This window comes from Cricetulus griseus, chromosome X (genome assembly GCF_003668045.3).
Source record: "Cricetulus griseus strain 17A/GY chromosome X, alternate assembly CriGri-PICRH-1.0, whole genome shotgun sequence".
Classification (NCBI taxonomy): domain Eukaryota; kingdom Metazoa; phylum Chordata; class Mammalia; order Rodentia; family Cricetidae; genus Cricetulus; species Cricetulus griseus.
Genome location: NC_048604.1, coordinates 92,607,575 through 92,629,442, shown reverse-complemented (window position 1 = coordinate 92,629,442; position 21,868 = coordinate 92,607,575). Strand labels below are relative to the sequence as shown.

General features: G+C 41.7%; 1 protein-coding gene across 2 annotated transcripts in view; it reads left to right on the top strand.

The window, feature by feature from the left end:
* The window catches only part of Sms (spermine synthase), a 48,238-nt gene that overhangs the window by 13,313 nt on the left and 13,057 nt on the right, over positions 1-21,868 (top strand). For both annotated transcript variants that reach the window (XM_027432645.2, XM_027432643.2), the window contains exons 2-7: positions 10,472-10,592; positions 12,954-13,047; positions 13,570-13,634; positions 17,633-17,808; positions 18,495-18,649; positions 19,424-19,513. In XM_027432645.2, the coding sequence (XP_027288446.1) occupies positions 10,472-10,592; positions 12,954-13,047; positions 13,570-13,634; positions 17,633-17,808; positions 18,495-18,649; positions 19,424-19,513 (701 nt within the window). The remainder of the gene's footprint in view (positions 1-10,471; positions 10,593-12,953; positions 13,048-13,569; positions 13,635-17,632; positions 17,809-18,494; positions 18,650-19,423; positions 19,514-21,868) is intronic.

Below are 21,868 nucleotides of genomic sequence, written 5' to 3'. Positions count from 1 at the left end.
ACTATACACAACTAAGGAATCCTGAGGGCGGTATGAATAGTCTTCCCCCGGGAAGAGCACACATTGGTTATTTAATACCAAATGATCAGTCCTGAAAACATGCATACCAGTAACATCATACAGACTGAGTGTGTTGAATTTATTTAGGAGTATGTGTCTGTGTCTGTCTGTAACAATAAATAAGGAAAGAGACCATGAATTTGTGTCTGTGTCTGTCTGTAACAATAAATAAGAAAAGAGACCATGAATTTGAAAAACAGCAATGGTGGGGGAGGAGGTGGGGGGGGGGGTGGGGAGTGGTGGTGTGTGTGGTGTTAATGGGAGGGCTTAGGGAGAAGAAAGAGGCGAATGTCATAATTATAATTTCAAAATAAGTTATTTAAAAATAAAAATTAGAACAATTTTACATTTTTTAGTTTACTTACTTTGTGTGTGTGTACATGAATGTGCACTGGTGCCAGGTGCCTAAACCACAGTGTGCCTGTGGAGATCAGAGGACAAGCAGCAGGAATTGGTTCTCCTATGTGAGGTCTAGGTATCAAACCCAGGTTCATCTGGCTTAGCAGCAAGCACCTTTACTCACTGAGTCATTTTACAGCCTGCTGTGCTGCATTTCTCTACCTAGGCTAGATTCTCCCATAGGTTAGGTTAGAAGGAAAAGTGGAGTTTGCTTTCTTCTTCTAAATAAGCATAGACTATGAGGGTGCATCAAGACCTGGCCTTGTCTCCCTTTCCAGACCCCCAGTTTTATGAAGCAAATGGTCTTCCTAGGAAAGAGCCAGTATAATTTTTATTAGCTTGGTTGGGTTGCTCTTATGAACACCAGAAACCATGACTTAAAATTGCTGACCTCATAGACCTAGTCTGCATTTTGCAGCCATACTTGTCTTCCATGACTGAACAGTAGCCTGACAGTGTGTCTGCAGCAGCCTTGGTCCACAGGAATAGCCCTGTGGTCCTCTCACACTGTCCCCAGAGTGAACTTGGCAGAGTGTTGTTTAGACATTGCTTGTTGTGTGATGAGAAGGAATGGAAGAGACTCCCTGTAGCCCCTTAACCTGGTGTCTTGCAGCTGTGATTGAGCCTACCAGGGACTTGTGTTAGAGGAACTTTCTCTCTCTTGCCTTGGTTATCTCTGCATAAACAGGAATAGGAAAGCTCATTTCTTTGGGTTTATTCTTACATCTTTATTAAGTTATGGTTTACATAGTATCAGATACCACAAATTGTGTTTTTTGTTTGTTTGTTTGTTTGTGTTTTTTTGGTTTTTCAAGATAGGGTTTCTCTGTATTGCTTTGGAGCCTGTCCTGGAACTCACTCTGTAGACCAGGCTGTCCTCAAACTAACTCATAGAGATCCACCTGCCCCTGCCTCCCAAGTGCTGGGATTAAGGGTGTGCAGCACCAACGCCCGGCCCACAAATTGTAGTTTTAAAAGGTTTTTAGTTTGTTTAAGTGTATGTGTGTGTAACTGTATGTTTGGGTGCCTGAAGAGGCCAGAAGGAGGCATAGGAATCCCTTGGAGCAGGAATTAATTAGGTGGTGGTGAGTTTCTTGATGTGTTGGCAACTGAACGTAGGTCCTCTGGAAGAGCAACAGCAAGTGCTTTTTACCATTGAGCTATCTCTCCAGCCCAGAACCTGTATTTTCTTTCTTTTTTTTTTTTCGAGGCAGGGTTTCCCTGTGACTTTGGAGGCTGTCCTGGAACTCACTCTGCTGGTCTTGAACTCAGAGAACCGCCTGCCTCTGCCTCCTGAGTGCTGGGATCAAAGGCGTTCGCCACTAACGCTGTGTTTTCTTAAAGGTATATTGAGTCTTTACTTGGGTCCACAAGATAATTAAAAACAAGATGAAAGCTGGCATCTCTCTTCATTTTTGTGTCCTGTCTTTTTTACTTTAGGTCAGATTGTTGCTTGATTCTGCTAAAGCCTGGTAATCACTAAGGAGTAGCTGTCTACCTAACTGGTCTTATGCTCCTTTAAGGCTGAGAAGAGCCATTGACCTAAGCCTGTAGTTACCACCCTAGATTACTAGAACAATGAGGCCCTGTAGGTCAACCTTAGCTTGTTAGAATTGCTGGGGCCAGGTTTCTTTGCTTCGCTTAAAACTCAGTTTGCAGTTTGATATATGATTCCCTGGGTTGAATGATGGTTTTCAATATAATATCCAGAGGGTTCTGTGAACATCACTATAATCAGTTTTAGAACACTTTCATTGCTTCAGAAAGAAACCTTGTTACTCCTTAGCCATCAGCCTAGTTCTTATGTCTTTCTCAGTGATTCCTCCCAGGCTCTGGCAGCTGCTAGCATACTTTTGGAGTTGTGTCTATGACCATATTATAGAAACAGAATTGTATGTTTTGTAGTCCTTTGTATCTGGCTTCTTTATGTTTTTGAGATCAATCCATGTTGAATGTAGCCTGTATCTGTACTTTGTTTCATTTATGGCTAAATAACAGCTAACAGTGTGGGTATGGCACATTTTGCGTATCCATTTATAACTCGATGGACATTTGTGTTGTTTCTGCTTTTTGGTTGTTACAAGTCATGTTGCACCAAACATTCATATCTGCTTTTGTTTGGCGTGATTAATTACCATGCAGCTGGAGAGGGAGAGGGGAGGGGGGACGGGAGGGGGACGGAGGGGGACGGGAGGGGGGACGGGAGGGGGGACGGGAGGGGGACGGAGGGGGGACGGGAGGGGGGACGGAGGGGGACGGAGGGCCTGGATTTGGAAGTATAAAACCAAGCTGCCAGAGGCTGACTGGCCCAGGAACCACCTGTTTCAACTTTCAGTTTAATCCCTGGAAACTTACTGGGTTTCTGAATTTCTTGAAATCTGGGCAGACGCCTTTTGAAGTTAAAAATGTTAGAAAATATAAATATAATTTAGAATTCCTTAATGTGAAGGCTTTTAAGCTGTGCAAATACATACACTTGTTACACACACACACACACATACATAGTGACACATGCCTGTATTCTCAATTACTGAGGAGGCTGAGGCAGGAGATCTCTTGAGTCTAAGACTGTGGGCCTAGCCTGAACAACATAGCCAGACTGTCTCAAAAAACAAAAAAACAAGGGACTGGAGAGGGCTAGGCCTTGCTGTTCTTCAGAGAATTCTAGTTCAGTTCCCAGTACCCCTTTTGGATGAGTGGCCCAAAACTGCCTGTAACTCTGGCTCCAGGGAATCGGATTCCCTCTTCTGGCACACATGTATATGCACATGTAGACAAAAAATACAAATGCACATGAATAAATACAAATTATAATACTGCCCTCAAAAAACCCCCACCACACCTGCCCCCAAAACAAACAATGCCCAACCAACCCGAAAGACCAACAAATTTCTGGAAACTTAAGGGAATGCTGAGCTGCCAGCTTGGGTGAGAGGAAGCCTATGGGTGGTGCTATATAGTCTTTTACAAAAGGAATCGTGTCCGTGATGTTGGTAATTCCTGAACACACACTTCCTTTTGGATTGACAAAATCCACATAGAATGCATTTCAGTGTACAGTTACATGTTTGAACCAATGCCTGCTGCAGAGTGGTCATCATCACTGCTACCACCACCACCACCACTACCACCACCACCAAGGTTAGACTCCACAAATGGCTTTTAAGGAGAATGTTTAAGGGACTTCAAAGTGGATTGTATTCTGGTGTTCTTGTGTCCTCTTCTGGGTTTATAGGTCTTTCAAGAAAAAACCCCAAACTGGTTTATGTGTGAAGGAAACTTCATGGCTTAAGCGTAAGTTCTTTAGTTCTGAAAACTCACTAAAGTTAGTCTGCAGCTTAGGAGAAAGAACTTCTGTGTGTGGTAGTTCCCCCTCAGGCAGCTGCAGAGTGCTGCCTCTCAGTGTAAAAGGTTCAGAGTTTTGGAAATACCAAGAATAGGCCCTTGGAGTGGCTTAGGCTGTAGTTGCTGTAGCCAGTGATGATGAGAATGGATAAACATCCCATGGAGTTTCAATGGCTTGAGCCCTACTGTGGGAGAGCAGTTTCGTGGGGATTAATGATGAGGTATATGGAATTCTCAGGCTTCATAATTAAAAATATGCTTGACCAGAATAGAAATTCACAACCACCCCCCATTTCAGAAGCCAGATGCTGTGTAAATGTGAAAGCCAAAAACAGTGCAGACCAAAAAAAACTTGTTTCAATTCCTTCCTTTTACACAGGAGACTTAAGATGCCCATGGGATGACCAGCTGAGTTGGCTGTGGAGTCCCATGCCTCTGTATGAAAGACAGCATCTGTTCACAAGATACAGTGGGAGTTTTACAACTCTAGACATTTCTCAAGGCTTTCAGTGTGTCCATAGCCATAGTTTTCCTGAGTATTTTTTGAATTTGAAAAGTGTAAAGCCACACACAAAGTCTCAAGTGCCGAATAAGCCTCTTCTCCATGTGTTAGAATTGCCAAATTTCCCAGGACAACTTCTACTGCACTCAAGTTTGATGAGGTGTATTTTGACCCCTAAAATGAAGAAGGACCTGGATTATAACTTGAAGGCATGACAAGTTTCCTGTCTTTATCAGCATCTTGGGTTTTTATAGTATGTCTCCTTGGGCTCCTAAGGTTGTTACAGTGTACCTGTTGCTTACCCCATGGCAGCACAAGCAGCTGCTCTATTTTATTTATGGCTGAGGAAGTTAGGTCTCTAAGTGAGATGTGTTTCAGCCAGGGAGTTTGGGTGGGGGAGAGGCTGTGTTAGGGGTTTGTAGGAAAAGGTTGGTAGGAGGGGACCATTTTGGAGACATCTTAAGTGCCAATGGTATGAGTAGAGTATCCCTCACCAGAAATACTTGAGTCCAGAAATGGTTCAGATTATACTTTTTTATTTATTTTTTGAATATTTACATTTACAGATTTGGTGATGGGATACAAGTTTAACTACAACACTTAAATATGGTGCTATAGCTATTTACTTCTTTGTGTTTCCTATATAACTTATACAGTCTGAATTTGGTTTTATAATTTCACAGAATATTTTGAGTACACTTAAGGTTTGGCTGTCCTGCCACCTGAGACCAGATGCTGATTTATCTGTTAGTGTTATGTCAGTCCTCAAAACTGTCCCATTTGGAGGAATGTAAATTTTAGATTTTGAGATTACAGAACCTCATCCTATGTAACTAGAAGAAGGGACATCATGAACCAGACTGTGATTTCAGATTGCAACTGTGTGAACAGTTGTCCAGGAGGTGGAGACCAGCAGCATAGACAGGTTTGGCCTTCAGCCATCTGGAGCGAGGGTCAGAGGAGGAGGTTCTCAAAGAGAGTCCTGTAAATGGATCCCTAGCAGAAAATGAGGCAGTGAGAGATGACAGACAGACAGACAGACAGACAGACAGACAGACAGACAGACAGACAGACAGACACACACACACACACACACACACACACACACACACACACACACACACGGGGAGGGGGAGGGAGAGGATATGTGTGCATGTATGTATGAAGGCCAGAGGTCAATCTTGTATGTCATTCCTCAGGTTCTTTCTACCTTATACTTTTTGAGACAGAATCTTTCACTGGTCTGGGGCTCAGGTTAGGCTGTCTGGCTAGTGAGCCCCAGGGACCTTCCTAGCTGTACCAACACTGGGGAGGTATGTTCCATGCCTAGCTTTAATTTTGTCTGCCTGCCTGCCTGCCTGCCTGCCTGCCTGCCTGTCTCTCTCTCTCTCTCTCTCTCTCTCTCTCTCTCTCTCTCTCTCTCTCTCTTTATGCCTGGCTTTAATTTTTAAAAATGGGTTCTTGGGATTGAACTCATTCTTGTATAACAGATACTTTATCAACTGAGCTGTCTCTCCAGCCTGAAATTTAGGTCCATCCTATTGTCCTCTCTCTCTCTCTCTCTCTCTCTCTCTCTCTCTCTCTCTCTCTCTCTCTCTCTCTCTCTCTCCTTTTTGTGGTGGTATATGTGGACCACATCATCATCATAAGTTAATGTCAAGTAAACAAAGCAGACAGCATCCTAGAAATGGGGACATTGTGTTGTTCATTAGACAAAGGAAACACTTTTACCCTTGAGGAGGTCATACAGTGTTTTGGAGCATTTTGGAAGATTCTTAGTAATAATTCAAAGGTCATATTATATAATTCAGCCCTCTTGCCCAGCCATTGTAATGAATTTTCTCAGAACTGCCGAACAGCAGTTTGCTGGCCTACTTTGAACTACTATGTCTACTTCAAAGTACATTATATCTCTTGGCCTTCAGATCTTAACATTTTCTCCTGATTTGAAGGCATTTATGATGCAACTGTCCTACCTTGTTTGTCAAATTTGGGTATACTCAGATTTCACTCTCATTTCACTATGTGTAGAGTATCTAGTAGTTCTCAAAAGTCTTACTTCTCTTTCCCCTGGTTTCTGAACTTGGGCCAGCTGGGCACTTTTTTTTGTTGCAAGGAGACATGCATCCTTGGCATCTGACAGGTATGACTGGGGATTGTTAGTCCTGAAAGGGACAAGTTGGTCCTTTGCACATCATTTCTCTCACCCCCAATTTGATTACTGAGGAATGCTGATAAAGCAAACCCAGTTTTGGAGGTCAAGTTATATGTTGTGCACTAGACAGGAATGAAGGTTTGGTTCTCAATAATTACAAAGCATTTTCTAGAGCATTTCATAGGACACTTATGACTTCAATTACAGTATAGACTTTATGTTTGTTTATTTAAGATAGAGTCTAAACAGCTCTGACCAGCTTCAAACTTTGAAACTGACTAGGCTTTATTTTTGTGGCTTGAGAATTTCAAACGTGCAAATAGTATGTTTTTATCAAATCCACACCTTGAGTATGTTCTATAACTTTTTGAACGTGAATGTATTTAGTATGAAAATGCTGGGTAGAGGTTCCTTATTTCTTAGCACTGGACATAGAACTCAAGACTTCACATGGTAAGGGCTATACCCTCAGCTCTTTTTTTCTTTTGCATATGATGGTTTAGATCAACTACACATTGGAAATTCCCAGGGAACTTTTGTGTGCCTGGGTCCCACACTCAGGTTTTTAATTGGTTAAGCAGATGGCTTGGAATTTTTAATGATTCTCCAGGTGATTATAATGTGCACTTAGGATTGAACACTACTGATCTAGATGGTTTAGAGACAATGCAGAGATAGAGTAATAATGATTGAATTTAGCCAAATGAAAATGGATTTTATTTATCTGTACAACATCTTTTGAGCACCTGAGATCAAGATGAGTAAGCCACCACCCAACTTTAAGTGAACTGGAGCTCAGAGCTCTGACTTGTGGTTTTTCCATGATACCCTGATTCTTATAAAGGGATATAGGGGCGGGGTACTGTTCAGTCCCATGCTCCCATCTGGAGTCTTTAGAGCCTGGAAGCAGCAGGGATAATATGAGAGGCCCTAGCTCAGGAAGCAAATGAATGTGAAGAGAAATGGGCAGTAAAGCAAATAGAATGAGCCCAATAGCTCCCTATAGACACCTTCCTGGCAGGGCTGGCACATGCAGACACCCACAGGAATCAGGAGCTACACAAACACACTGGGCTTGTGAGCAAGTAAAGAATTGGCCTGCAAGAAATACATTCATTCAGACCTGCAGAGAGCTGCTTTTAGTTCATATGTTTGTTGCTTTTCGGCTACTTGTGCCAGTGAGAAAAATGGGTGGCTACTATGCTGGCCAGCAATCCAGAACTTTGCACAACATCTAAGGCATGCCATTTCTTTGGTCCATGTAACTGAGTTTATACTAGATCCCCAGGCCAGGTTCCTGGCCCATCGCATAGCTTGGTCCATCACAGCTAGGATAATGCTGGATTTTCCCCTTCCATTTGTTTTGTTTTGTAGCATGCCAACAAGAACACAGCTGTGAGGCCATTTACCACGAGTGATTATTTGTTTTATACACTCTAAAAACAGAAAACATCTGTCTAGCCAAGGAAGAATGTGTAATGACATAGTGATTTCCACAATTCGGGTAGCTTCTGTTGGTCTGGGTATTCTTTTCCTTCTTGCTCTGTGCTTAGCTCAGTCACTTGCACAGTGGACTGACATCAGGCTATGGTGCCAAATAAACTGCAAATCAAATGCCTTTTCCCCCTTTTTATGTGTATGGCTGTTTTGCCTGCATGTGTGTCTTAGTTAGGATTTCTATTGCTGGAACAAAACACCATGACCAAAAAGCAAGTTGGGAAGGAGGAAAGAGTTATTAGGTTTACACTTCCACATTGCTATTCATCATTGAAGAAAGTCAGGACAAGGACTCAGAGAGGGCAGGAATCTGGATGCAGGAGCTGATGCAGAGGCCATGGAAGGATGCTGCTTACTGGCTTGCTCCTTCAGTCTTCTTTCTTATATAGAACCCTCCAGCTCAGGGATGGCTCCACCCACAATGGTGCCCTGCAATTACTAATTAAGAAAATTCCTTACAGGTGATTTGATTTTTTTTTCCCCCCGAGAAAGGATTTTTCTGTAGCTTTGGAGCCTGTTCTGGAACTTGCTTTGTAGACCAGGCTGGCCTTGAACTCACAGAAATCCACCTGTTTCTGCCTCCAGAGTGCTGGGATAAGGCATGTGCCACCACTGCCCAGCTGATTTTTTAAAGTTGCAATGATTTGTTTTTATATGCATTGGTTCTCTGCCTGTATGTATGTCTAGTGAGTGTGCTGGATCCTTGGAATTGGAATTAGACAGTTGTGAGCCACCACCATGTGGTTGCTGGGAATTGAACCTCTGGTCCCAGGAAGTACTCTTAACCTTTGAGACGTTTCTCTAGCCCCCTTGCAGCCACTGAATCTTATGGAGGCGTTTTCTCAATTAAGGCTCCCTCCTTTCAGGTAACTCTAGTTTTTGTGTCAACTTGACGTAAGTTGACATTGTACCAGCACAATGTGTGTGTGTGTGCATCATGATGCATGCAATGCTCACAGAGGCCAGAAGGGTGTCAGAGCCCTCCTGGAACTGGAGTTACAGATGGTTGTGAGTCACCATGCGGTACTGGGAGTCAAACTCGGGTCCTTTAGAAGCCAGTACCATGGAACCATCTCTCCAGCCCCCAGGACTACTTTTTAGGGGATATAGGTTGTCTTAAATGCTGTAGTTCTGGAGACACAGTTCAGCCTTTCTTTCCTAAAACCAATTTCAAAAGAGCAAAGCAAACTGGATTATTTTCTGCCGAAAGGGTTTGCCAAAGGTACAGTTTTGCTAGGAAGAGAATTCAGTGATTCATTGGGCTGCTGCTTGTATTATTCCCAGCTGCTTTTGTTGGGAAAGGTGTATGACATTTTCTGTGTCCTTCCCTTTCTGTTTGATTTGAGGCTTTGTCTTTGAGGTGACCTAAGTTCCAGTTTGGCTATCAACTCACTTTGCCCTTCTTTCTCCTTGTGTCTCTGTCTCTTAAAAAGACACTGGGTTTAAAGCCCACTTAAGACAGTCTAGATGCTCTTATCTGGTGATATGAAATTCAATTACATTTGTAAAGACTTTTCCTAGTAAAGGCCTGTTTCTTTTTTTCTTTTTTCTTTTTTTCCATGAGGAGCCAGTCTACAGAAGCTCTAGAAGGAACAGTAATTCCCCTTGGAATTGGTTCTTCATTTACCTTTATCAGGGAATGACTGCTTTGCAAATATAATTGCAGAAGGATAAACTGAAGTTTGCTCTTGTATTGCCATGTTGAAGATCCTTGCTTGGCCAAATGAGCCTGTTGGAGGTTAATGAATGCAGATTTATTTTGTTGTAGCCAGGCTGGTATTGAACTCCTGGCAGATTCTCCTTCTCAGCCCCCAGAGCCACCGTGTATGTCCAGCTAGTTCATCATGCCAAACTCTACTTTGAGGGATAAGTTGTGAGGTGGGGCAGGATGGAGAGGTGCAATGCTCACAACCCAGTAGTTCCTTCTGTTGAGAGTGTTCCGTTTTTGCTGTTTCCAAGTATGTTACTGGATACCACCAGTATCTATTTTTCATGTCTATCAGCAACAGTTTCCTTTTGTAAACATTCAGAAAAAAATAAAAAAAATCCCTATTACTAATGAGACTCATCAATAATTGGTACGCACCCCTTTGCTAGGACTATGTGTTCCCATTAATTTATTTAGCCTAAAATGGAATCTCATTCTTTTGTAATCTTTAGTTTCATTGAATGGTTACTTCCCTGTGCCTTTGGCAAACATATTTATGTTCAGTTGTATTTCCCTGTGTCTTTGCCAAACCTATTTGTGGTCAGTTATCATGTTCTTATTGGGTAGCCTTTCCATACAGGGTGGAGAATGTTTAGACTTTCTTATAAGGTTTAGTCATCGAATCATGTCACATTAGCTTTTATTACTTTTTATTTAATTTTAATGTTTTGTGATGCTGGGCATGGAATCCAGGGCCCCAACGATGTTGTGCAAATGCTCTGCTAGTGAACGCTACACCCCAGCCTTGAGTTTTTCTTCTGTATGTCATTTTCCTAATTACCTTCCCTTATTTCCTGTCTTCCAGCTGACAGTGAGGCCATTCTGAAAGGCCTTCAGTCCATCTTTCAGGAGCAGGGGATGGCAGAGTCAGTGCACACCTGGCAGGACCATGGCTATTTAGCAACCTACACAAACAAAAATGGCAGGTAAGGTGATATCTTGGATTTAGATAGGAATAAAATCAGGGCTAGGGATGATATCCAAGCTTTTTTCTTTTCTCCTTTGACATCTTTGAGAGGGGGTAAAATTCAGTGCTTTCACAAAGTTCTCCTCCCCAGGCATTTCTCCTCAGAGCCACTGGACTTGGATCTGTGTATTTCTTTAAAGCCCTAGTGATTCTCCTGTGTGGCTAGGACCAAAATAAGACCCCGGTAGCAAACAGAAGCAGTGTGACACTTGGCAGGCAACGATCTAGATAGATTTGGTTAAAACAGATTTCTGAACACCACCCCCCACCCCCCCACCCCACTCTCTAGAGCTTCTGCTGCAGTGGGTATGGATCAGAGTCCCCTTCTCTCCTGTTGCATAGTAAAACACAGGATAGAAACAAGTCAGGCTCAGGAAGGTGAAAGCTGTGTGATTTATCTCACATGGAAACTACATTAAAAATTGCACACACGTTTGTGTGTGTTGTTGTTTGTCAGTCATGAAACTGGGAAGGGTATGATGAGGAAGGAGGAAGAGATCCTAGAGGTAGGAAACAGGGTAATAGAATACACGTAACAAGAAAGCAGAAGAGAGGACTAACAGGGTGGGGCATGAGCTGGGTAGGGGGAGTGTCTCTCAAAAATAGGGCAAGCCCCGACTTGTATTCTGCTTATGTGGCCAGCCTCCATGTATATATATCTGAAGTGATAACTTCTTACTTAAGGGTGGCCTAAATTCAGCAGAGCTGCCAGCCTTCCTCAACTCTCCTATGTTCTGCTTCAGTTACCTCGGAGGCTTCCAAAAGCAGAGGGCCTTCAGCTGTCCTCCAGTCCAGTGTGTCATGTAGGCCCATATTCAGTCTCTTTGTCACTGTCGCCTGTTTTTGCTGTGGATTGGAGCATGTAAAACTCTGCTGCTTGATAGGCTGCTTTCACCTAGAGGTGAAAATTCCCCATCTTAGCCACATCCCAAGCTTCTGTAGGCAAGCTCTACCTGCCTCAGGTTTTTATTTAAAAAGTTGATTAGTTTTCTGTGCTTTTGGTGCCTTACATGCATGTATATCTTTGGACCTTTTGCATGTAGTGCCTGTGGAGACCAGACAGTTCTGAAACTGCCTTGTGGGTGCTGGAAATTGAATCCAGGTCCTCTAGAAGAGCAAACAAGGCTCTTTCTATCTTTCCAGCCCCAATTCCATTTGTATACAGAACACTTAAGCATCTGTGGGAGGATAGGAGATGTCTGTTTTCAGGTCTAAATAATACCTTCAGGTGAGTCCCTGAGGCCAATTGAAGAAAAAAAGATAGACCAGTATGGAAAGTAAATTTTTATTTCATTATTATTATTATTATTATTATTATTATTATTATTATTATTGTTTTTCCAGACAGGGTTTTTCTGTGTAACAGCTCTGACTGTACTGAAACTCTCTGTAGACCAGGCTGGTCACAAATTGACAGATGAGTTCCATCTGCCTCTACTTCCCAAGTATTGGGATTAAAGGCATGTGTCATCACCACCTAGCAGAAAGTTTTTAGGTTAAACATACAGATTGCTGTCACACATTCTTCTCTTTTGTATTTGAACAACTCTTCCAAAATGCACATCATTCTTAGCCTTCCAGCCTAAGGAACATTGAAGGTTAATGGGAGAGCCCAGTTTGCCCTTTGCAATGTTCCCCTCCTTCTAGGTAACTAAACCTGACAGAAGCTCCTAGAGACCCTTTGTAAAAATCAAGTGCTTAGGAAGTTCAAGCCAGACAAAATTCCAATTCTGGAGAAGAGTAAGTGGGTATAAAGTGTTACTCCTAGCTAGTCAAGAAACTAATTTTAGTTAACACCTGTTGGATGAAGGAGACTCCCCAGGACAGTCCTCATGCTCAGGAAAACCAAAAACAGAACTAAAAGTCACATGCTCACAGGGGATGAGATAGTTCAGGTAGTAAAGTGCTTGCCTTGTGAGGGTCTGTGTTCCCCCTGAGAACACATGTACAAAAGCAGGGTGGCATGTTCTTGTAGTTTCAGTGCTTGGGAGGTGGACTGGGACTCATGGCCAACCCCTCCCCAACATATACATGCACATTCAGATTCATAGACTGTGAATCAATTTATAGACTTGGATACTATGAATCAGGGCCCAAGAAGTAAAATTAAAAGCTCAGTGTTTGGCCCTGGCCTCTAAATCTTCCACACGTGACCATGGCCCACTTCCCACTTCTGAATTGGAATTGAAAAGGTCAGAGAAGTATCTGGCATCAAAGGAAAAAAAGAACTGTCATTTTAGTCTTGATTGGGGCTGCATCTTTTCTCTTTGAAGTTTCCTGGTAATAGTCTGTAACAGTAAAACCAAACTTTCTTTTGTAGCTTTGCCAATTTGAGGATTTATCCCCATGGATTGGTGTTGCTGGACCTTCAGAGTTACGACAGCGACGCACAAGGAAAACAAGAAACTGACAGCGTTGGTTTTCATTTTTCTTTCCCCTTTCAAAATGTTGTGCCTTTTATTTCCCCAGATTTAAGGTTCTTAAATTCTGCTTAGCTTCATGAATGTTGACTTTCAGGTTAGCTGAAATTTAAACTGGCCTTTCTTCATGTAAGTAGTTTGACAGAAGATTAATTATCAGCTGGTTTGTAAAGCTGTTAGCTTTCCTTTCAACTTGCTGAATGCAAGGAAGAGGTTTCACTTTCTACGGGAGGGAATGTAGAACCTTTGTGTGCAGTTTTGCACCTGCGGTATCCTTTAGCTTTCTTCGCAGTTATTCTCTTGGTAATATTCAGACTGTGGTCAGGGCAGCATCATGAGGGAGAGTTAGTGGGGGAGTCCGAAATTGGGCTAGGGCAGGAATTCCCAGTAGGCACAAAGGGGCGTGTGATGGGCTGCTATCACAATGCGGGCAGCATAGCCTTTTGCCTTTGCTCTGTAATTTAGCTGTTCTGTGCAGTTTATATGCTAAGCCCAATGATTTCTTTTTAATTGTAGCTTTTGAACAAAATAGAAGAAAAAATGAAAGAACTGAGTCAGGACAGTACTGGGCGTGTGAAACGGTAAGTCCACTTACTCATGTAAGTCCACCTACTGATGAATGTCCTTTTAATATTTGTTTAATTGTAAAATAATCAGAATGGTAGTGTTGATCTTAGTGTCTGCAGAAAACATGGAGAAGATCCAAGTCAAATGTCTACTACGGTCTACATGGTGAACTGAACCATCCTGTCATCCCATCCCAAACAGGACAAAACAAACAGGATGGGGAGGAGGGTGGTGGCAGTGGTGCCTATAATGAGGCAGAAAGATGAAACTGAATAATTAAAACAATCTGGAGATGTGTAAAGCATAAAGCCAGGTACAGACAGACATGGAGAGAATTTACCCAGACATGAGTGTACTGATCAGAATAGAATATTGTTTTCTTTATCTCACAGCAGATTTCAGAATAGGAAAATCCTTGCTGGCAAAGGTAGGATATTTAAGCTTTTAATGACTCAACCTGCTGAGTTTGATCAGCCCATAGAAAAGCTCCAGGGCACATGTAATTATTTAGATAATTATTTAGCCTCCTTTAGGTGGTCAGGTAGGGGAGAGCTATGGGATTCCTGAGAGTACTGAAAAGGACCAGTGTGAAATCCCCATGTGAAGCTTGTCCATGTTTGAGATCTGAGGACACAGATTTTTCAAAAATCCCATCCAAGTTCAGTTTAGTAGTCCTTGGCTATGTCGGAATCCACATGGCTCACTCTGGGAAGATAAATTGACCCACACCAAAATGCACTTGGATTTTTATCACTGCTATCTCTTGGTGTGAGTAAATAGAGTGTACTTCTGGGGCCGGGGAGATGGCTAAGTGAGTAAAAGCACTTGCTGCCAAGTTTGGATTCACTCCTCGGGACATTGGGTAGAAGGAGAAAACTGACTTGTGCAAAAACCAACTTGTGCAGTTTTCTTCTGATCTTTCCAGTCATGTACACACACACACACACACACACACACACACACAGAGAGAGAGAGAGAGAGAGAGAGAGAGAGAGAGAGAGAGAGAGAGAGAGAGAGAGAGAGAGAGAATAATGTATTTCTGGGCTTCAGTATTTACAAGAACTCTGGTTGGAGTTTTCTAAGTGAGACTGGTCAAAACCACCAGTTTTTGTTTGTCAATGTCTTTTATATTCTTTTCATAAAATAAGGATGGAAAGTATAGGAAGTTGGGATTCCCTTGTTGTAGACTCTTTGTCATTATCCCGCTGTCCATCAGAGGAAAAGGATTGTTACACTGTTCTGTCTGGGAAATGACACTGATAGAGAGATGGAATTAAGAACCAAGAACCAATAATTTGGTAATGTTATCTGAAATTACTGTTCCCTTTTCAGTAGTGGTTATTGAATAAGAAGCTTTGACTAAGAAGCCTTGGGATTTATCTGAAGACTTGTCTTGTGTTTTCAAGTGAGAAGGAACAAGGAAATAAAAGTTTCAGCTTGGGGAAAATTCTTGTAATGTATATATACAGTGTACTTGAGGCCAAGAACACATGGATCTGTTTTGCAAATCCAGATTTGATTTTGAGCAGGAAAGTTTGGTTTTGTGGGGCTGCATGGGCTCTCCAGTTAGCCCACTGCAGGGAGTCACACTTTAGGCTGCCTTGAACTCCGCATCAAGCTGATGACCGCCAGATCCTGTTAGAGATCTTTGTTTCTTTGCCAGGCTTTAAAAATCTAGATAAGGGAGTGTTGGACCACTTGAGAGCAGACATATATACATGGTTAGAACTGGCTGGATGTCAACTAGGGTGGATTTTCTCCCCTGAAATCCTTGACTTTGTATTCAGCGTTTGTGGGAATTCATTTTTAAGTCATTCATTCATTCATTCATTCATTCATTTATTTATTCATTCATTCATTCATTCAGTGTGTGTAGGTGGGTGTGAAGGTCAGAGGTACAGCTTGGCAGAGTTAATCTCTATTTGCACTTTTACTTGGCTTCCATGTATCAGATTTCAAGTTGTCAGGCATTGCTGAAACAATCCACTGAGCAATCACCTATCCACTCCACCCACCTATTTCCACAGGTTCTCTCTCACCTTGCTCTTGCTCTGTTCACCTCAGTCCACCCAGGTGTAGAAGAAGCTTCCTCCAGTCTTGGTCATTGGCTGTCTTTTTTTTTTTTTTTTTTTTTTTTTTTTTGGTTTTTGGAGACAGGGTTTCTCTGTGTAGCATTGGAGCCTATCCTGGCACTCACTCGTAGACCAGGCTGGCCTCGAACTCACAGAGATCTGCCAGCCTCTGCCTCCAGAGTGCTAGGATTAAAGGCGTGCGCCACCAACGCCCCCGGCCCATCTGGATGTCTTAACTAGGCCATTTTGGTCTGCCTAACATACGGACAGATGAATTCATTCTCTGGAAAGATGAAGTAGCTAAAGCAGGAGTTATGAGGATTACATGAGTTTGTGGGAAATTACTTTGTCAGCTTCAGAGCAGTTTACAGGTGTGTGTGTGTGTGTGTGTGTGTGTGTGTGTGTGTGTGTGTGAGAGAGAGAGAGAGAGAGAGAGAGAGAGAGAGAGAGAGAGAGAGAGAGAGAGAGAGAGTTTCTGAGAAAGTTGTTCACTTGTTAGCCTGTACTATTGGAAGCAGGTGAGAGGATCCTGGGAAGTGAGGCAGAGGTAGTATGTTCCAGATTTACAGGCCTGTATAGGTGTACACAGCTATACGGCTATTTTAGGGTGTGCAGTGTGTTCTCATTTTCTTTGTGTTTGGGATTACACTTACTAAACCCCTTTGTGATATTTTTTTCTTGTCATTTAGTGTCCTCTGCTGGTAGTATCTGGTATAGTCACCCCACCAGAAGCACTTGATTATTTTTAAAAGCATGGAATGGGAAGCTTGTCATTTTGTCACTTCTCCAGTAATTGCTTTAGGCAAGAAGCCTCTTAATCCTATTTCCACTGGTAAATAATTGTTTGTGTAGTACTCAGTTTCCGAGGACCACAGAACAGCCTGCTTAGTGATGTCCAAAGGAAATTTCAGATGGAGAGAGGTCCAGCTGACATCGCCTTAGCTCAATAACTAGCATCCACTCCACCCACCCAAGTACTAACCAGGCCCGACCCTGCTTAACTTCTGAGATCAGACGAGACTGGGTGAGTTCAGGGTGGTATGGACATAGATTAACATCCACTTCTCATCACCAGCAAAAGTACAAGTCTCCCTTGTATTCTTGCTGGGAAATCTGGATGCTGTTTGCCAACCTGGCTCCAATCAAGAGAATCTCAGCTAAATCCACAAGAATGATGAATTCTAAATGCTTGATCTTTGCTTTTTGGAGACAAGTGAAACAGAGAAAGATATTAAGCATATCCTAAGTGAAATGAGGGTTAAAAAGAGAAGGGCAGGGAAAGGAAAATGCAATGGTACTTGAAGATGGATTCTGTACTAGATAATGGAACTTGTAACTGTAGTAATGCCTATGTGGTTTGGCAGACCTTCAGTGATATGTACTGAAAAGTGCAATTTTTACCATGCCCATTTTCTCCTTCAATTTTTCATTAGGAAAAATAAATTTAAAACCTGCCAGAAAGGTTTCTTTTTCTTTTTTAAAAGAGATTGTTTTGTGCAATTGTTGCAACTTGGTAGAATTTGTGATCATGAATAGGCAAATGTCTAAGCTTTGGATTTGCTTTGCGCTTTTAAAGTGTCTGTTTGCTACAAACACATGGCTGCCTTTTTTTTTCTTTTTAATTGTAGGTATGTACATGTGAGTGTACGTACTGGAGGAGGCCAAGGGTGTCAGATCTTCCTGGAACTGGAATTACAGGCAGTTGTGAGCCTGTAATTGGGAACCAAACATGGGTCCTCTGCAGGAGCAGTACACTCTCTTACATTTTTGGTTGTGAGCCTAGCCTTTAACGGCTGAGCTATCTCTCCAGCCCAGCAGTACACTCTGTTAACTACTAAGCCATCTCTCTTGTCCATCCGGGCTTCCTGTATATTCTCCAGCCCAAGTCCTTTTGTAAGGCAGTGTTTTCCAAAGGCTCATTCCTGTCTCTCCCTCTCCAGTTTACCACCCATAGTTCGAGGAGGGGCTATTGACAGATACTGGCCTACAGCTGATGGGCGCCTGGTTGAATATGACATAGATGAAGTGGTGTATGACGAAGATTCACCTTATCAGAACATTAAAATTCTACACTCAAAACAATTTGGAAATATTCTCATCCTCAGCGGTGATGTTAGTAAGTATTCCATTCCTCCCCTGATTGCATAACAAGGTGGTGATGTGTTGTTGGCCCCTGTTTTCCTGACCAGTGCCATTGTCTTGGATTTGTCTGAGCTTAAAATCTGACACTGCTATCTTTTAAAATTCACTTATGCTGTATGAACCTATGGGTTGTCTGGATTTTTGTATAAACTTTGTCTTGAAATAGATTTTTCTTGGATGTGTAGTTAGTTAGAAAATACACTCACTTGTTTAAAAATTGCATTTTATTATGGAAAAATTGCAACCCAAGTAGACAAACTAGTACATTGAACCCACAGGTACTCACCATAGAATATTGATAATACCAACAAATAGCCAGTCTTCTTTCATCTAGCCCTGCTGTATTTTGTCTTAGAATATTATCTTGAAAGCAGCTCCCAGATGGCATATCTTGTCATATTCAAAGGTGTCATATCTTTTAATTACTCAGAATATCAGCACATTCTCAAGATTGTATTTTTGTCTAAGTAACTTAGTTCTTTTTATCCTGTGTGTCAGATGCATTAAGTTTGTGAAAACTACTCAACCCCAAAAAATAACCTTGCACATTATGGACAGTTTCTGAAAGTAGAAAAATTTCCATTGCAAGCTAGATTTCAGCAGGTCAAGTGGTGTGTTTATTTGGATAGAGTTATCATTTGGGTCTCTTTTCCTCCCTAGATTTGGCAGAGAGTGACTTGGCGTACACCCGAGCCATCATGGGCAGTGGTAAAGAAGATTACACTGGCAAAGATGTACTGATTCTGGGAGGTGGAGATGGGGGCATATTATGTGAAATTGTCAAACTGAAACCAAAGATGGTCACCATGGTAGAGATATCCTTTACTGTATAAGAGAACAACTTCAGGGACTGGAGAGATGGCTCAGTGGTTAACAGCAATTGCTACTTTAGGACCTGAGTTCAGTTCCAAGCACCCACGTGGTGACCACCACCTGTCTGTAATTCCAGTTGATGTGTATCTGATGACTTATTTTGGCTTCTAGGCAGCAGGCATGTATGTGGTACATGCACATAATAACATGCACATACTCATACATAAAAAATAATATGTATAAGAGAAAAATTATGTATGTGGGAGGGTAAATGGATTTTGGTTCTCCTTCCTCTTTGGACTCCAGTGAGTGTTCCCCTAAACTCAAGGCAGATGTGTAAAGTTGACTTTCTTGAACAAACATTTGAATTTACAGCTAGTAACCTTTTATATGTGTCTACCAATAGAAAAGCAGAAATAATAATGTAGTTGTGGATTAGAGAGCCTTTATGTTGGGTACCTTATCTGTTGCTGGTGGCTATCAAAATGGCTTTCCTAATTCATTTCATGAGAAGAAAACAAATCATTTCACTTGAATGGGAGGCAGAGGCAGGTGGATTTCTGTGAGTTCCTGCCTGGTCTACAAGAGCTAGTTCCAGGACAGCCTCCAAAGCCACAGAGAAACCCTGTCTCGGGGGGGGGGGGGGTGGGGGGGGAGAAAAGAAAAGAAAAGAAAAGACACCATGATAGCTACTTACTGAACCTTTATGTTTTAGAAAAGAATTATTGTTTCAGAATTCTTTGGTACATTCAAATTCTCCTTAACCTGTTTCGGACATTGACCAAATGGTTATTGATGGATGTAAGAAATACATGCGAAGAACATGCGGAGATGTCTTAGACAATCTTAAAGGAGACTGCTATCAGGTAATTATGTTTCCTTGGTAATATACTTTTAAGTTGACTGAAAATCGAAATACATAAGTGATCAATTGGACCTGTAAGTTTTACCAAAATTGGTTAAGCACATAGTCTCTTTGTGTGAGTATAGTATCTATTCATCCTTAAGAGTAAACAGTGAACAGATACTCAAAGAGGCCCCCAGTGTGGATTATATAAGGTTACTTTTCTTTGTTATTGGGATTAAATTTGGCCTTTCTGTATGCTAGGCACCCTCTGCCACTGAGTCATGTCTCCAGCCCACATTAATCATGGCATAAAAGATGCTGTGTACTTTTTAAATCTACCACCTTCTGTCGCTACCCTGAATAATGCCTTGGAGTCTTGGTCTTTCAGAGGGAATTCAGATTTTTAATTGGTAGGTGTAGCTGGTTAACATGTTGCAAATAAGCAATTAGTTTCTGTCCTAAATTGTACTGTGTTGAAAGTTGAGCAGCCACTCTGATGTGTGGGATGCATATATTTCATTCTCATAGACATAAGGGCTTGTTAGAGCAATATGCCCAATCAAATACTTAAGTGAATATAATCTGAAATGTGCACCTCCAGATTTGTAAGCAATTTGGATGAGTGCTGTACTTTGGGAATGCCCATTATCCAGCCTCCTCTTCCTTCCCTAATGTATATACATTTAAATTTGAATGTGGGCTACACACATGTTAATTTGAGGCTGGAATTCTATCTACCTTAAAATGCAGTTGTGATTATTTGTGGGCCAAAGGGTGAGAAAGATGAGTTAGTTTATCCTGTTGGATAGATTCAAAAAGGAGGGTAGAATTCAGCTCTGCAGAACATTGAACTGAGTTCAAAGTTACCATGGCTGACAAATAATGGGCCAGACCCCCTGGCCAATATAATTGGTAGGTTTTGTTCTATTATATTGGGAATTTATTCAAGGTTGTAGGGGTCACTTTAGATCAGTGTGGGGTAAAGGGGGGACAGAATCCTGGTTTTTGTTGTGTGGATTTCTTGTAAAGATTAAAGAAGCACAAACCGAGAGCAGCACTAAAGTCTAGGTATTAGTAGGGCTGTGGAGGAAATGGGAAATGATAGTCTCCTGAATTGGGATATCTGGCCCTCAGGGCACAGATTGTGAGCCAGGTGGTCAGATGTGTGCATCGAGGGTAAAAAACTGTTCTTGGTGGGATTTTTGGTGTGCAGTTGGTACATTATATTAAAGCCACCCGGTATTGGAACTTAATAAATCACATCTTGATTCTATTCAATGGTTCTTGAGGGTGGCAGTGTTTAGTGTCTCAGAGTAACCACCAGAGGGAGCCTGAACTCTTTTTTGTTTTTTTTTTAATTTTCTTTTTTCTTTTTTTTGCTGCTGAGTGTTCTGTAGCTCTCAAACAAGGTGGTAGCCTTGTCTGGGAGAAGACAGACCCACCTGAACACTGTGCCAAAGGCAACAATCTATTCAAATGTTGTTTACAGAAAGGCAGACGTTTTTACATATGTTTAAACAACTACTCTGGTTAACATTTGTTTCAGGAAACAAAACATTTCTTTTATCACGAAAGTAATCTTTTATTTACTTATATTTTTCTTATTTTATATTCCAATCCCATTCCTCCCTCCCTGTCCTCCCACTCCCCCACCTCCTATCTGTTCCCCTAGGAAGTCTACTAACTCTGTCCCATCATCTCTTTGAGGCAGGACCAAGGTACCCATCCACCCTCACACCCCTTTGTCTACTCTGAGCAAGGTATCTCTCCATAAACAAGGGGCTCCACTAAGTCAGTTTGTGCTTTAGTGTTAGATCTTGGACCCACCGCCAGTGGCCTCATATATTGTCCCAGTCACACCATTGTCACCTATATTAAGGGATTATGACAGTAATCTTAATACTCAAAGGTACTGTGCCAAGAAAACTAAGGATGGATTACCTACATTTGTGTATGCATTTTGTTTATGTGCACAAAATTATCAAGTAAAGTAAGTTAAATTTAGTGACTTATTTCTTAAATCTGTATTATACTCAAATAGGTTTTAGCTTAAAAAATTAAAGATGAGAACTTTAAGAAATCTATTATTAGACTGTTGAAATGGCTTAGTGTGGATAAAGGCATTTGTTTCCATCACTAGGACTCAAATGGGGGAGGGAGAGAACCTACTCGGACAAGTTGTCCTCTTTACTTACACAAGAACGTTATAAAATAGTGATAAAACAAGTTTGTTATGTTTTATTTCATAAATTATTTTTTTAAAGATTTTATTTATTATGTATACAACATTCTGCTTCCATGTATATCTGCACACCAGAAGAGGACATCAGATCTCATAATGGATGGTTGTGAGCCACCATGTGGTTGCTGGAAT